The 17,903-nt window shown below is 42.2% G+C and overlaps 1 protein-coding gene across 1 annotated transcript in view; it reads left to right on the top strand.

Annotated features, from left to right (window-relative positions):
• Nucleotides 1-17,903, top strand: part of ADAMTS18 (ADAM metallopeptidase with thrombospondin type 1 motif 18) — a 158,559-nt gene that overhangs the window by 84,866 nt on the left and 55,790 nt on the right. The window contains exons 9-12 of the mRNA XM_032614263.1: nt 2,471-2,608; nt 4,651-4,804; nt 10,236-10,331; nt 14,608-14,756. Coding sequence (XP_032470154.1) covers nt 2,471-2,608; nt 4,651-4,804; nt 10,236-10,331; nt 14,608-14,756 — 537 coding nt within the window. The remainder of the gene's footprint in view (nt 1-2,470; nt 2,609-4,650; nt 4,805-10,235; nt 10,332-14,607; nt 14,757-17,903) is intronic.

The raw sequence follows: 17,903 nt of genomic DNA, 5'->3' as shown, positions 1-17,903 counted from the left end.
TATCCAACAGTCACCTAGCATTTTATGTCTATGCACAACTGCTTTTATAGCAAGATATGAATGAACCAATTTTATTGGAACAGTGGTGCAAAAATGCCCATTAGGCACAAGGTCCCTGATAAGTGCAGAAAATAAAATATCTAAATGTTTCACCAGCATGAGGTCCACATGAACCAGTCTCTCACTTTTAAAAAAGTATTGGCCTTTAGGGACTTCCCTGGTGGCACAGTGGTTGGGAACCCACCTGCCAATGCAGGGGACACGGGTTCGATCCCTGGTCCGGGAAGATCCCACATGCTGCGGAGCAACTAAGCCCGTGTGTCACAACTACTGAGCTTGTGCTCTAGAGTCCGCGAGCCGCAACTACTCAGCCCGCGTGCCACAACTACTGAAACCCACGCACCTAGAGCCCGTGCTCCGCAACAAGAGAAGCCACCGCAATGAGAAGCCCGCGCACCACAACAAAGAGTAGCCCTCACTCGCCACAACTAGAGAAAGCCCGCGCACAGTAACGAAGACCCAATGCAGTCAAAAATAAATAAATTTAAAATAAATAAATTTTTTAAAAAACGTATTGGCCTTTAAAAAATGTAATCATCTTTGGTCATGAGTTAAAGTTACCAAGATCAAAATCCAACACATTAGTAAGGAAAACCAAAGACGTTCTCCAGGTGGGGTGAGGAGAGTCAGAGGTAGGAGGAAGAACAGATATAATGGAAAGTACGTACTCAAATTCTAAATAACATGTCCTAACAGAGTTACATTTTGAAACCGACAATTCATGAGATTTTGACAAGACTTTTGACATGTGCTAAAGAAAACTCATGTTATCTTCTAAAAGGGTGTTAAATCAAAGTAAATTAGAAAATTAAGAAATTTCAAGTTCAAAATTCAATTCAAACTTGGTTTTCTTATGTCCGTAAAACTACAGTGAAATGCTGATTTGATGACCTTCTCCTCTTAGAGTAATGGCTTTGATGTCTCCCCACCTTATCCCCATTTCTGTGATTCTTACCCTTTCCTGTGGTGCTTTACATGTAAATTTCCTTCTGCTTTTGACTTTCACAAATATTTTGAGAAAGAGTGTCTCCCAAACAAACCCCCTTAGTTTCCTGGTTAGGTACAACGATGAACTGAATTGGGCAAAGTGGAGGATGAGGAAATGCTTTCCCCGAGTGTGTTTTGAGGTTAATTAATACCTATGTGTGAATCCGTCGCTTCTAAAGCCCTGAGGTACTCACCGATAGGACCACAGTATACCAACATCCTGCCATTCCTTGCCTGGTAAATTGGGAGGAATGATGGGAAAATAGCTAGTTTGCAGACATGGGTCACAATAGGATCATATCTATGGTTATAATACAGTTGTTTATTTGGAATAGGCTACCTTCGAAGGATGGCTATATTGATAAATTATTATATCAGAGTAGCATACTTATTTCCACAGAAATCCTACCTGCCTCTTAAAAATATGTTCTTAAGAGACACATTTTACTCCTCTAAATAATTAGGCTAAGAACAATCTAAATCAATGATAAATTGGTATCCCTCCATTCTCTACCTCCAGAGAAAAGTCAGAAAAAGCTTTATTGGGCTCTGAATTTTTTGGAGATGACCAAAGAAGCTTATTTCCCCATCCCCTTCCAGTTTAATATGGCCTGAAGTAAGCTCTGTCTTTGTCGTGTGTGTATTCTATGTGCATATAAACTTTAATGTCACATTTATGCTACCAGTTGGGAGATTTGGGAGTCATTGAGGTGTAATGGATATGATTTCTAGGTAAACCACCTAAAATTATTTTTACTCTGTAATCGCTAGAACCTTCTTTGGTGAAATAGACCGAATTAAAGTCTTCTCAAAAAATGCATTCCAAAGAAGTCCATCATGCGCCTTCAGTAGATGGATTCAACCATTAATTTTCAAAGATGTTTATGGCTGTAGGTAGGGGAATTTAATTATGTAAAGAGTCTGTGATTTCAGCAATAAAGTGATCAGCATTAGAAGTTTATATGTCACACTAATGCATAAAGAGTCAATAAACAAGTATAATCAGCTTCTGTCTGTACTTACCTCCTACTCATTCTGAAATTTCTTACCACAGTTCCATATGGGTGGCAAGAAAAAAATGTTTGCTGTTTGGAATAAAAGAATTTGACTGTCTCATCATTTTAGTTTAACTTGGAAATCTTGACCAAAATTTTCTTGCCCTTAAAATCTGTAGCACGTATGCCATTCTTTGATTTTGCGGCCAAGATATAATATAAAAAAGCCCTTAGCATTCTTTAGAATTTTCTACATGAATTTTACAACAATAGATAGTACCTCGTTTTGTCTTTCCCTTTTCTTACAATCTCGGTGACTCTGTCCCTCACTTGGGTTCCCTGATTCTCAATACATCTTTTTCTTCCTCTGCTTATAGTTTGGGCAACGGGTTCCCAGAAGGCTTTCTGTTTTCTTCTTTGTGTTTTAGTTTCGGCATGGTTCACGATGGGGAAGGCAACCCCTGCAGGAAAGCGGAAGGCAACATCATGTCTCCCACGCTGACCGGAAACAATGGGGTGTTCTCATGGTCCTCGTGCAGCCGGCAGTACCTGAAGAAATTCCTCAGGTAACACAGACCAGAGCCAGGGGCGTTCCCAGGTTTGGAGTAGTGACCGTGAACGGTGCTCAACAGACATGAAAACAAATACTTGGTGGATTGATGACGATGATATTGTCATGATTATTGTTGAAGAAATACAGTGAAGGTCTAATGTTGTGCTAAATGCTCCTCATATATTGCCCCATTCCATCCTCACGTCGCTCCTATTATCATCCTCATTCTAGAGTTGAGGAAATTGAGTCTTAGGGAGGTTAATTGTGCTTAAGGGTCTATAGCTGGTAAGTTGTCCACATAAGCCTCACACTTAGGTCTGTTGTGACTCCATGGTCTGTGCTTAGAACTCTCTCTCCTCTATGATGTCCAGAGGTTGCTGGATACATTGCCTTTTTACTGTCACTAATTATTTTAATCTGATCAGTCACCTCAGTCATAAGAGTATTAAAAGTGCTAAAATGGTGTGCTTGTGTTACAGTGAATGGAGCCTTGTGTTGATTGGCTATTTTGTTTGAAATGGCCACGAGCTAGCTCAGTGTCCAAGAGACATCCAAAGGGCGTGATGATAGCTACGTAAAATCCCTTCAATAACTCAAAACTCCTAGATTTCATTAGTAAAATGGAAGTTAGGAAGATAGCACTGTTTGATTCATAGTAAATGATGAACACAAACTTGAAACTCTTGGACATTTCCTCTGATTTTCTTAAATATTATATATATTTGACCATTTTACAACACTAGAGTTGTGGTTAAACATACATGTATTGTATTATTTTATATGTTTGTAGATAGAGCTTGTTTATGTTGACTCGTAAGAGCATTCCGGTTCTTATCGCATCTCCCTTTGACCAGATATTAGGGAAACTAAGCACGTTTCTTTGAGAATTATTATTCCCCTGATACTTTTTGTTTCGAACCTGTGCCAGTGCATATTATTTGCAAATGTTTACAGAATTAGCCATACACACAGGCAAGGCTGATTCAATGGAAGGGTGTCTAACCAAACGATGCCCCAAAGGACAGTAAAAAATTGACAAGCCTCTCGCTATGTGACTTTCGCACATAGAAGATTTTCTAATTCATTTTAAATTTATGATCCAGGGCCTGAAGTCCTCTCTTCTATCTCATGTGAGAATGAAATCAATAAATATTATAAATCAAGGTCAATTTAGTATAGATTGAACTTCCATCCTTTTTATGATATAGTTAAATGCTTTTTTGTGTATAATAATAATCACAGCAACAGAAGCTAACTTTGAATGCTTCCTGCGCTGTGGTGAGCATGTTACATTGTCTCGCTTGATGTGTTAACAACTCTTATGGAAGTCAAATTATGTCAGTAATGAGATGTATAAGAGTTGATCTTGATTGCATGGTTGACTAGGACCCCCATCTGTCTGACTCCAAAAGGCCACATAACCGCCATACTGTTTTACCTCTCAGTGACATCCTAGTTTAATTATTTAAGTAAGTGGAGATAAGGTGCTTTCCATGAAAATCCATCCCATGAAGACTGATTTTTTTTTTGCCCAACACATCCTTTCTCCTGATTCCCTGATTTGTTTCAAAATCGTTTTCGTTTTTTGCTCATAAAGATCATTTGAGGTAAAATACATCTTTGACCACTGCCCCATTGTCTGTAAAAAAACACAGCGTGACTTTCAACTCTTTGAAGACAGGTAACTGTCTCTAACTAGTTTATTTTGTAACTTGAATACTCACCACAGAGTAGGCACTCAGACAAATTTGTTGAACATTGTTGAATGAGACTATTGGGGAAAGTTTTCAAATATACTGACTTCTCCCATCTCCTAGTAGGTCAGGCCTCACAAGCTGGATGGCTATAACTTCCAGTACCATGTACAGCCCTTTGCAGTTGTGTAAATTTCATCTTCTTAGACGGGACAGGACTCCCTCTTTTAACGTTAAGCATGTACCTATTTCTTTGCCATGTTACATTTTTCTTCACATGAATGCCTTCAGAGGTATGTTGTTTTGTGTGGCCAGATCACAGATAGACATGGTAACTAATAAGGATGTGTTATCACTGCAGTACACCTCAGGCTGGGTGTCTGGTGGATGAGCCCAAGCAAACAGGACAGTATAAATATCCGGACCAACTACCAGGACAGATTTACGACGCTGACACACAGTGCAAGTGGCAATTCGGAGCCAAAGCCAAGCTATGCAGCCTTGGTTTTGTGAAGGTATGTTTGCTTGTGATTTCAAACTTATGTTAAGATTCTATCGTGTGTCTGTGTATCTACCAGAAGTATAAACATTTGGTTTGCTGAGGCCAAGGGTTAGAGTCTGGGTTATCTCTAAAATGTCATCTGTTTGGCGTGATAATTAAGTGGCAATTTTACTGTCAGTGAATTATCCAGGCTTATCCCCTATAGACCGTGCCTGGTTTAAATACCATCTGACTGTGTCCTTGGAAGAAAATTCCTCCTCTGTAGACAAAGATTTTATCACAAGTAGTAAATCTAGATACAGTAGCTTTTACCTACTGCTCGTAACTGTTTTTGTTATCATTGTTTCATATTCCCTTTTAATGTAATTCATATAAGATCATCACCACCTCAGAAGACATACATATGCCTTTTACAGTAATACGAACACGATCATCGGCAGCTAACTTTTTTTGTATGTGTCTCGAGTAATCTTAACACTTTTGTATGTATGTTGAGTAATCTTTTGTTTTTTTTGAGTATCAAGGTGTATCCTGAGTAATCTTAACAAAATTTTTGTGTCATCTTTCGTTCAAGAAAGACATACATGTTTTGTAAATAAGTTGATTTGTATCATTTCTTTTAGATTCCGCATATAAGTGATATCATATGATATTTGTCTTTCTCTGTCTGACTTACTTCACTTAGTATGAAAGTCTCCAGGTCCATTCATGTTGCCACAAATGGCATTAATTCATTCTTTATTATGGCTGAGTAATATTCCATTGTGTATATGTACCACATCTTCTTTATCCATTCATCTTTGCTCTACACCTGAAAGTAGCACAACATTGTTAATCAACTATACTCCAATATAAAATTAAAAATTAAAAAAAAAGGAAGACTTACCTTTCTGTGAAAAAGATATATGGGAAGACGCAAAAGTCCAGGACGTAGAAATGGGAGAAACATGGTTCCAACTGGTTGACAACTACATCACTGACCATCTCAACATCCCTAAAAAGTAGAATCATTTTTAAGTTGGTTAATTCCTAGTATCCAAAGAGAAACCTGGAAATTCTAGGTATCTGGATACATGGAAATTTTGGAGATTTATAGCTCCTCTTCCCCTCTCTATTCCTATTCCTTCTCCTCCTCCTTTCTTCTCCCTCTTCCTTTTTGTCCACCACCATCAGCAACACCACCGCCATCGCTATCGCCATCACTACTGTCCTCCGTCACCACCATCCACCATCACCCCCCAGCAATTGCCAAGTGAGCCTCTGCTCCACATAAGGCATTCCACTTAGAGACTTATTTGACTTTTCCTCAGTCTTCACAAAAACTTTTGAAGTGAGAATTATCACCCACTTATTTTTTATTTTTTTGCGGTACGCGGGCCTCTCACCGCTGTGGCCTCTCCCGTTGCGGAGCACAGGCTACGGGCGCGCAGGCTTAGCGGCCATGGCTCACGGGCCCAGCCACTCCACGGCATGTGGGACCTTCCCGGACCGGGGCACGAACCCACGTCCCCTGCATCGGCAGGCGGACTCTCAACCACTGCGCCACCAGGGAAGCCCTATCACCCACTTTTTAAGTGGAGCTCAGAGAATGTATTCCATTTGCCCAGAGCCACAAAAAAAAAAAAGCTTCCTTGGTGGAAGCTAAACAAACTGCATCACCCACATTGATGTTAAGCTTCCTCTTCTTCATTAGTTAACACCAGTGTTTCCTAAACTTCAGCATTAATATTCAGTCCTTAACAATTACCTTTATTAGTTGTGCCATATCTCTGTATTATTTTTCACTTGTTGCTTTTCTATGAATCAACTCACTTTAAAAAAAAATAAAAGTCCAGGGCTTCCCTGGTGGCGCAGTAGTTGAGAGTCCGCCTGCTAATGCAGGGGACACGGGTTCGTGCCTCGGTCTGGGAGGATCCCACATGCTGTGGAGCGGCTGGGCCCGTGGGCCACGGCCGCTGAGCCTGCACGTCCGGAGCCTGTGCTCCGCAACGGGAGAGGCCACAACAGTGAGAGGCCCACGTACCGCAAAAAAAAAAAAAAAAAAAAAAGTCCAGTCCTGAGAAATAATAACCACCAAAACACCAGTTTTATATGGGATTGCATATTTTTCTAGTGCAATTTAAATGTGTAACCATTAGAAAAATTTATGCACACACCGTCCACCTTTTTTGGTGTATCCTCCATGGTATGTGGATCTTAATTTGGCAAACGCTAGTGAGCTGGAGAAGGCTGAACACGGGACAGATTTGCGGGGACAGCTGGGGGATTTTGTTTTGGACATGTTAAAGCTTGAGACGCTTGATAGAGTTTGATATGCAAGGACCATTAACGTTTTGAGTATGTCACGCTTCCCCTGAAGGGGCATCCAACCTTTAGAATACAACAGGAGAAGGTGGCCAACCAGGGACAGGACAGAACAACATACAGCATTGAGACTCTTTCCTTAAAGAGCCACATCCAGGCAACCTGAGACCTTTGGAGTCTCCGTGGTTATTTTCCTTTCCCTTAAATTATGACTTAAGTCTAGGGAATTATATAGATAAGGAAAAGTTAGATGAATAGGCTGGGGAAAAAAAGAGGGAAGAATAAGCAAAAAGTGCAAACTCTCATTTCTGTTTACTTTGAAAGGAAGCCTTCTCAGAGGGCTCTCAGGTCATCAGAGCATGTCGTTGGCTATAATTACATTTGACTTCTGTACTTCACCGCAAAAGAAATAACATGTTCATACAGCCTGTCGTATTTCACTCTGGAATCCCTGTGTTTTTGTGTTTTGCTTTATTTTCCTGGTCTTCTCCAGCTACCCCCTTTCCTTAGCCCTGTGGCTTGGCGTTGGCTGTGGGATGAGGGGGTCTCCTTTGCTTTGGTCCACCCTGGGGTCATTTTGGTGGCTGCCACCTAGGCTCCGGGTGTGGGTTATGGCTTCCCCCTGGCTGTAAGAGGGAAAACAATTTAATTCTGAAAGCCTTTCGAACTGCGGCTTTGTTTCGATGGTTACCTCCCTTTCCTCTATTTTGATGTAGGTTATCCTTTTCCCAGCTTAACTTGTCCCACCTATGACCCAATATGGGAGCACACGGAGATGATGAACCTCATTCATTTTGTTGGAAGGCTGCCTTAGGCTTTCTACTAATGTCAGTAGCAGGTCCATTTCCATGGGAAATGTTTCCATATTGTGTCTTCTGAGCTGTATTGAGCTTTGGAAATAGTATGTGTGGTGCCTATCTGGGGCTGCTGCTCGTGGTGGTGTTTCCAAGCAGTGTCCTGCAGGTCCTTCCCTTCTCTTTTTGGGAGAAGAATTTTACGGTCCGTAAGACCAGGCTCACTGCCTGTATCTCTCGTTTCCTTGTGTTTTCTTTTCTCAGTCCTGTGGAACACTTTTTTGGTGAAATATTTCTAAGTATGTTCTTGCCATATTTTCTAACCATGAAGTGTCTATTAACTGGAATGCTTGGAGAATCAGGTGCCGGCCTGGTTCATTGAATTTTCAGGAGTACAAGAAGTGACCACAAAAATCATTTTGTATCCTCCCTCATTGTTACTATTTTCCCAAAAATAGATGTGTTCACTTTCTACCTTAGTCAGTAGAATGTGGTGAACAAAATGGAATGAGTTTGGCGATTCATGATTTTGACATTCCATTAATGATGTCATTCTGAAAAGCAACTCCACCTTTTGAGCTGGAAGGAATCTGGTTCAGTCCCCTTCCTTTATTTTTTTCTTTTTTTAAATTATTTTTTTATTTTTGGCTGCATTGGGTCTTCATTGCTGTGCGCGGGCTTTCTCTACTTGCAGTGAGCAGGGACTACTCTTCATTGAGGTGCGCGGGCTTATCATTGCGGTGGCTTCTCTTGTTGTGGAGCATGGGCCCTAGGCGCATGGGCTCAGTAGTTGTGTCATGGGGGCTCAGTAGTTGTGACTCACGGGCTCTAGAGCTCAGGCTCAGTAGTTGTGGCACACGGGCTTAGTTGCTCCACGGCATGTGGCATCTTCCTAGACCAGGGTTTGAACCCATGTCCCCTGCATTGGCAGGCGGATTCTCAACCACTGTGCCACCAGGGAAGTCCTCCCTGCTCCTTTATAGATAGGCAGCCAAGGCCTGGAGAAGTTGAGAGCTTTCTAGCATCCATTGATGGCACATCCAGGTCCAGAGCAATGGTCAAGGATCCGGACTCTGAAATCAGGCCAGTTTGAGTCCTGCCTTTGCCACTCACCAGCTGGGGGACTTTACAGCTTGAAACTGTCCATATCTTGCTCAGTTTCCTCATCTCAGTGAGTGTATAAGAGGAATTACTGTTCACCACTAAATGGTGTTAACGACAGTATTTATTTCCTATGCCTGCTGTAATAAATTTCCACAAACGTAGTGACTTAAAACAACTCAAATTTATTTTCCTGCAGTTGTGGAGGTAGACATCTGAAATGCATCACACTGGGCTAAAATCAAGTGTTGGCCAGGTCGTGTTCCTTCTGAAAGGTCTAGAAGAGAGGCCATTCTCTTGCCTTCTCCAGCTTCCCAAAGTGGCTGGCATTCTTGGGTCACGGCCTCTTCCCCCATCTTCAGAATCAGCAACACCTCCCTGAGTCCTCCCCCCGCTGCCATCTCTCCGGTTCTCTTCTGTCTTCCTCTTCCCTGTTTAAGGACCCTTGTGATTACCTTGGGCCCATCTGGAAAATCTAAGCACTTCCCTGTCTCAAGGTCAACGGATTAGCAACATGAATTTTATCTGCAACTTTAATTCTCCTTTGCTATATAACCTAATATAGTCACAGGTTCCAAGGATTAGGACATGGCTGTTTTGGGGGCCATCATTCTGCCTACTACAATCCAGCATGAGAGTTATATTATTTCCTAGGCCTAGTGTAAGAATTAAATTGTCCAAATGCTTGAGAATTATTATAAAGGTGAGGAAGGAACGATGATGATCATTTACACCATTTATCCTTGAGAACAACCCTGTTGGGGCACGTGCTAATTTTATCACTTATTCACAGGTGAGGAAACTGCTGTGTAAAGGGCTTCTATAACATGTCCATAGGTCCTGCAGCCTGGAAATGCAGGACAAGGATTTGAATCAGACATGCATTATTCCAGTCTTGGTCTGTTCTGCTTAAATGATGATGGTGATGGTGGTGATGATGATGGTGGTGATGATGGTTAGAAACCAGATCTCTTAGTTAAAAGGCAAATAGTCTCCAAATTAACTATTGTTACCTCCCAGTCATTACTAAACACACGTGAATATATGGGTAGTGTAGAAGTTTCCTGCTTACGTATTTGCTAGGACATATTACTGGTTACCTTGCTACTACTAACTTCACTTGACTCTACTTTCTGGATAGTGTCCCATTTCGGCCACCTGAAAATAGAATGTTTTATACAACAGCTTTGGATATTTTTGTTTTTATTGTATCGTCACCCTTGCCATCTCTTTCTTTCCTTTCAGGACATTTGCAAATCACTTTGGTGCCACCGAGTGGGCCACAGGTGTGAGACCAAGTTCATGCCTGCCGCGGAAGGGACCGTTTGTGGCTTGAGTATGGTAAACTGCCTACTTGTTAGTTTTTAGTTCTAGAGACTTAATAAAGTATAGAACCCAAACTATTTGTACTGTTACCTCAGACTGGAACACTTTGGCTTCATCTGTTTTCGGACTTTGCTTTCAATTAACCAGCATTCTTTAGCAGCTATTCTAAAACTCACTGCGAATATAACCGAGTTGGCTCCATCTTTTAAGAAGGTTTCTTTCCTTTTGCCTTTGTTTTCCATTTTTAGATGGAGGCTTGGGTTCAAATGTTTCTAGTTCAGTGAGCTGGAGGGCTTCATTGTTTACTGTTTGTTTTTTAAACTTGATTCAGTGTAGACAAGCCTTGGGAAGCAGATATTTCCTTTAGTAGCAAAGGAAGGACTGTGCCTCCATACAAAGCCTCTGTGATGCACCTCACAGGACCAGTCATTGAGCTTCTGACATGCCCGATAGCAGCATCCTGTCCCTTATAGCAACATCTCTTGAGGGGCGAGCTGCATCTCCATCTAGGTTGTACAGAAAGGCTTTTCGCTTTCAATATCTTCAACCCTAAGAACCATTTCTATTACAGAAGATTATGGGAGATTTCTGCGTTTTGAAGGAAGGACTCTCATATATGAGTTTCTGTTTTTCTTCCCCTTTCCCAGTAGAGTCTGGAGGGGAAGATACACTTGAGGATGGGGCTTCCCTGGTGGCGCAGTGGTTGAGAGTCCGCCTGCCGATGCAGGGGACACGGGTTCGTGCCCCGGTCCGGGAAGATCCCACGTGCCGCGGAGCGGCTAGGTCCGTGAGCCCTGGCCGCTGAGCCTGCACGTCCGGACCCTGTGCTCCGCAATGGGAGAGGCCACAACAGTGAGAGGCCCGAGTACCGCAAAAAAAAAAAAAAAAAAAAAAAAGATACACTTGAGGTCCCAGTAAAATGATCCAGATTTGGGGCATAACTTTGAAAGACCATGACAGAGAAGCTGTGAACAATGAGAGAGCTGGAGATTTTGCGGTTTTTTTGGTCTCTGCCATTGGCTCTCTTGAGACAGCCAAGCCTGTAGAAAAGAATTGGCCACTTAAATTGAATTCAATTCCATCATAATTTCTTGACCACTAGATATCAGTGAAATATCTACAGAGATAAATAAAACTCCATTTTATCTCTTCAAACATTTACAGTCCAGTGGGGGAACCTGCACAGAAGCCAATAACTTTGGTTCTTTTTAAACACATCTTCTTGAAGCGCGTAGCTGCTATCGAAGCCCAAGTGAATCAGAAATGAATCCTGCTTGGAAATAGGGGTGCACTTAGAATAAACTACAATGAATGGGTGCCCCAAGATGGCTGTTGGAATTTGAATTTGAAGTTCTTCAGTTGGGTGAAGGAATTTGAATTTGAAGGTCCTCAGTTGGGTGAAAGAGAGACTTTTTCGAAGAGACCAGCAATAAAGGCAAAGACACAGACACACGAAATAAATGAATATTCAGAAGATGCTTTCTGATAGTCATTAAGGCATTTCTTCAATACCTCTAAAAAGATTTTATTTTTTAACTGTTTTTATTTTAAAGAAAATAAATATTAAAAAAATTGAAGCATCATATGCGATTTTTAATCAGATGGCCTGGTCTTAGGAAATCTCAGTAAGCATTCTCAGCGAAAATGTGCAGAAGGGTGTTTTAGCTGTGGTGATACAAAACAGTGAATTAATCGAATATGTAAATACTGCTCACATCATTTTTATTTTTGGAGTGTCAGAGTTTCGAACTTGCAACTTGAGGATTAGTGGGCATTCTTTCATTAAGAAAGCAACAGCATTAAACATGAGAGGGATGTACGAGAAAAGATTTATATAGTAAATGAGGAAAATAAGTGATAAATGGCATAGATCAAAGGTCTGTTATGTAAATACACCCAGGATCTAGTTCGACAGGGGCTAGACTGCTTCTGGATTAGACTTAAGTTAATATAGCATGAGATTAATCAGGCCAGAAATTAGAAAATAGATGTCCTTAGACCACTGCCCCCATCTCACTATTTTGAAACACCAGACTATGGTTATACAATAAACTGCGGAAAAGCCCTTACCGGTAAGGTCACCCTCAGTTGAGAGTATTCTGGTAACTTCCACCCAGCTTCACTCCAGTATAATTAGACTGCACTCATAGATATGGTTCTTGGAGTCTTCTTCCGCTAGGGGATGTAATTGGCTGTTCATTAGACTGTAAACTCCATGAGGCCAGGGCCATGTCCTGTAGAGTAGCAGTCACCCCATGTTTTGTTTCTTTCATTGTAACTGAAACCCACCTAAATCCTCCCTGCCCCCTTCTCGCTGGTCCTTCAGTGGTATTTGTGCCACGAATACTGGGTAAACGTGAGGATATGAAAGTCTCATACTTGTATGTAGGTTATGTGTACGAGGAAAGAAAGGTTTGTGCTTGCTGTCTATTATAAAAGGTATCTGCCCAAGTCATGGCCATTTAATTTGAAATTAGAAGCAGTGATAGAAGCATATATGCATAGATCCATATAACTACATGTGTCTATATCTTATGTATTATGTTTTATATGTAACAAACATGCAGATCGTGCATGTATGTGTGTATATTCCTATGTATTCCTGATTTCTCTACTGATTAAAAACGCCAGAGGAGACAAATCTCTGAGCAGCTTAACTTGATACCAGGACGAATATTGAAATAAAAGAAAGGCAAGTTAATTGAAGGATTGGAACAGATCTCAAAACCGTATTTCTAAAAAATAAAAAAAATTTCGAGTTAAGATGCATGGGTCAGTCATTTGCCTCCGAGGTGAGTAGTAAATATGTCCTTAGGCTACTGAGTTTAAACCCGGTCTCAGCTGGTTGTGTAGCTAGTTGGGTAGTTTGACTTTGAGCAAGTTAGTATTTCTTTGCTAAATTTCTTTCACTCAGAAAATAGTTATTAACTGTGACGTGCTTTGTGAAGGTTACGTTAGACACTGCATATGAAGTTTTCCCCCATCTCCCCCCCAGCACCATTGTGCACACAGAGAAGCAACTTAATAAACTGTAGCTGCTGTTGTTGTTATTTTTGGCTCTTGTTATTATTTGGTCCCAGCCACTGAGCTCAGTGCCTGAGAGACGCAGCCATTCTTGGTGGGGAAGATTCAGGTTCGTGCTTATGGTTGACAAAATCCTCAAATGACCCATTGCTTCCCCCGTCAAAGTTCTCAACAGCGTTATATGATTTCATGCAAACTCTGAAGTAGCAATTAATCCAGGGAAAAGAAAAATGGAAAACAGAGGAATTCATCAGCACATGGCAAGAGACGGAAGGAAGGAAGCCATCTCTTGACCTAGTCAAAGCGCGCTAGCAACCAAGCCTCACAACAAACCACCACGAAGCCAAGTGTATCACGGGGGAAAAGTGGAGATTTGAACGCGTAACCAACTCCCCATAATTCTGTAACCGATCCCCACTCCTCGGCAGAACCTGGCACGATCCAAACCCCAACCCTTTGGATCTAATTGCAGAGGCTTTTAGGCAAGTGTGCAATTATGCTCTAAATCATGCAGAACTTGCTCGTAATAAAAGCGCCGCAGGGGGAAAAAAGAAAGCACTCCCAGCGGTGAGTGCAACCCCAGAGGACAGAGGTGACCCACAGAACTGGACTGGATGACAAAGAAGAACTCAAATGGAAAGGTCAGCGCAGAAAACAGCTCTCGGACTGAGCAGATCACCAGCACATGAGAGACCCAGAGCTGATTCAGAAAACACACTCAGTTCAAAGTCATCAGAGGGTCTGACACAGGGACCTTTCCTATAATCAGAAGGGCAAAGGCGTTATCTGAAAACACAATTTGTGTAGCCTGAAAGCTACTCGGTTTCAACAGAAATGCTCTATAGGGATGATTTGAAATAAAAACGTATGCATCCTTATATCTGTCTTTTGGATGTGATAATCATGATAAATTCTGTGTTCATATCTGAAAAGCTGATTCTCCCGGAAGAAAAATGAGCCCAAGGGTTCTCTGAGCCCCATTGTTTCCAAACGTCAGGGGAGGCTCGCCTTCGTGTCTGCGCTGCCTCTGTAGGCGGTAGGGTAGATCCTTATCTGAACACGTCACCTGGACAGCTCACAAAGCCTGTCCTCTCATACTCAGCCTTCTGGTGACAAACGCCCCTTCTCCCTAGATGTCAGCCTTTCAGAATGAACGTGGGGAAGGCAGGGTACCAGCGTGTAAGCACAGCCAGCGAAAGGGATGCTATCAAGGCATCTCCGCGTGCTTTCCCAGGTGGTCTCTGAAAGTCACACATTCTTTTCACAGTGGTGTCGGCAAGGCCAGTGTGTCAAGTTTGGGGAGCACGGGCCTCGGCCCATCCACGGCCAGTGGTCCGCCTGGTCGAAGTGGTCAGAGTGTTCCCGAACGTGTGGTGGAGGCGTGAAGTATCAGGAGAGACACTGCAATAACCCCAAGTAAGGCTCTGACACGAAGTCAGCAGTTGTAAGGCATGAACCTTCAGCCTGTTACATATTTGCATATTTGTCTGTCTTGTTTATACCTGTTTATAACTGTAGTTTTATTCCATCTGCTTAATAGCAATCAACGAATGAGGGTTTTACTGCTTGTATATAAAGGCTGTATGCACTGGGGGAGGTACGATGGGCAGAAACCTCAAAACAGCAAAGGAGTTATTCTCTGTGTGAGTCTGCTGTCACGGATTCCAGTAATGGTGTGAATTCCTTTGTGCGTCTAAATTAGAGCTGCATGCCTGGGATATTGTAGAACAGAGAAGCTTGGCTGGTAGACTCTGTGTGTGTATGTGTGTGTGTGTTGCAAACTGATGAACTGGAGAAAGTATGCTGATTTTTGCCTTACAGGAATGTACATCAACATGTGTTGACAGATCAGCCTGACTTTTCGAGAGAAACCAGAAATCCGGAAAACTGTTGCGTGAAATTTCCCAATTTTTAAAATATTGACAACAAATTCAATTTTCTTTAGAAAGATAAAATGCTGGGAGGACTGATCAAAACATCCCTGGGTTGAGATTGGCTTGTGGGCACCATCTGATCTGGTGGTGCTGGGAGTCTGAGCTGCCCTCCGTGCTCTGTGAAATGAAGGTGGTTTTAGGTTACTTCTATCTGCTCTAATTCCCATGTGAAACAAGTGTGAGATGTACATTTCCTGACTGGAGTGGTGATGTCGAAAGAGCTCAGAACTTGGAGATGGAAAGATATGACTCCACATCCTGGGTCTGTCACTTATTAATTGTGTGGCTTTGGGAAGATCGCTTGAACTTGGAGGTTGGATTTATGTATAAAATGGAGATGACAGCGCCCACCTCACATGGTTTGGGCGGATTAGAGATTGTGTCTTTAGAATTCCCGGCACGCTGGGGAGCATCCAGTGGGCATTCGGTAAAAGGTTCTGGGGCCCATGTGGTTTTCATCATTCTCACCCTAAACTCGCCAGGAACACGGGTAACAGAGGGTCAGTGCTCAGAAGCAGCGAGCAGAGGCCTTCCTGATGAAATTGGACTTTGGAGAAGGCTATGGGGGTGAGAAACTGATGGGACCCTGAAAAACTTAGTGGATTTAATTTTACCACACGATTCGGTTGGTGACATAGCATGGAGGTTGAGGACAGAGACTCTCAAGCCCGGGAACCTAAGTGGGCCTCCTGTCCACCCCTTCCTTGCTAGGCGGCCTTGGACAGCTAACTCTCCCTGCTCTGGGTCCCTCATTCGTAAAAAGGGGATAATGATGGGACCTACCTCAACTGAGCTGGTACTTGTATAGGGCTTTTCAAAATTGCCTGGTACGTGGCAAGCATTGCATAAATGTTTGGTGGATTGCAAATTTAAATAAATAATGAAATTAGAGCAAAAGGAAGTTTTTGAAAAGACAAACTGTACTTCATCTGAGCTGGATCAAGAGGCCAGTTTGTTCCAAAATGTAAGGGAGGGTTTGGAGATGCTTTGACCGCGGTTTGTTAGGTGCTCGCAGTATCTCAGGCTGATCTAGGATCGCCCAGCTTTGGCACTCTTAACATTTTAGGCTGAAAATTTTTTGTTTTGGGGGTTTGTCCTGTATGTGGCGGGGTGTTTAGTAGTAATCCTGACCTCTACCCACTCGATGCCAGTAGGATGAGTCCCCCTCCCCCCAACCTCCAAGTTATGGCAACGGAAATATCTCCAGACTTGGCCAAGCGTCCTGTAGGGGGCAAAGTCATTCCCAGTTGAGATGCTCTGCTCTAATCAGGCCCAATAACTAGGTCTCATGGTAGGGAGGCTTGTGATACATTTGCAGTTTATACCAGATTATTAAGAACACCCTCCTCATGCTTTGAATGTAGCCGGTGTCCTGGATAGAATTGTTAAAATCATTGTGTTACTTTTCATTTTTGCAGCACATTTCACGAATCTGGTATTTCATACATCGCAACATTGTACAATCTCGCTACTTTCCCAAGAAAGAAAGAGATTACCTAATTTAATAACTCTGCCGGTGAAGTGCGTGAACGACGCCCCTGAGATTTAAATGAAAACCTCTCTCATATCTGTGGGATTGAGAACACTCATTATAATAGGGCCTTGTTCATGGAAATAGCATACTGTAACTTTAGAGATGCCTATAAAAGAATTAATCGCTCGAGTAGTTCTACTCGGTGCAGTTTTATCATTTTAAACAAGATTAAGGCTAATCAGGATTCTCTTTAATTATGCACGAAGTCACAAATAAAACAAGTAAATGATCGGCTGCTTCAAGACAATTGAGTCAGTTCTCCATTCTTATTTCACATGGTTGTCGTAAAGCTGTTTTCTTCTCCCTCTTTCAAGTTGCTTATTTCTCGCTTGCTTCAGTTTAAACACTTGGTCTGTTCAGATCAGCCTAACCATCTCATTTTTTCACGTGAAAAGCAATGCGAGCATTTCGTGGCACAGTAATGATGGTTTTCTCAGAGCATAGTTTGTTTCACAAAAAATGAATTATTTCTGGTTGGGTCATGGATTTATCCAACTTTTCAGCTTCAAAAGAATTGAAAGGTTATCTGGTTCTGGAATGGCCAGTACCTGGCAAATATGGCCCTTCTTCTTCTTCCCGTGTCTGTGACAGACCTTATTAATTGATCAAAGCCTCCCCACTGTGCCTTCTCAAAAGACTTCTCCAGGCGTTTGCTCCCAATCAGGTTAGAACAGATACGTGAGTTGAAACGTGTTGTTTCCTCTAGTTATTTTGCAAATGGGTAGCCAGGGGAGACAGAGGGTCCCATTCAGAGGAGCAGCTCTTGCTGGGTCACCAAGCTGGACATGGGAGAGTCAGACCAAGATCCCACTGTCTCAGTCCTTACAGTGAACATTTTTTCTGGGTCCCTGGAAGAGAGGCTCGTGAAATGCCTATACACTCTGTTCAAGGAAATTAATAGTGAAAATTCAAATAGTAAAATTCAAATAGTGATAAGTAAGCTTGCTAAGGCATTCTAGAACTCTCCTAAAACATGAGTCGATTTGAGAAAGAATGTCGTGCCACTGGAGTCACAGTGCCAGGAGAATCGTTGAATCATATCTCTGGCCCATTTTTCAACCAGTAAATTCTGGGCTCGGCTGATTATCAGAATCA

This window comes from Phocoena sinus, chromosome 19 (genome assembly GCF_008692025.1).
Source record: "Phocoena sinus isolate mPhoSin1 chromosome 19, mPhoSin1.pri, whole genome shotgun sequence".
NCBI lineage: Eukaryota > Metazoa > Chordata > Mammalia > Artiodactyla > Phocoenidae > Phocoena > Phocoena sinus.
This window is presented reverse-complemented; position numbering and strand designations above follow the sequence as displayed.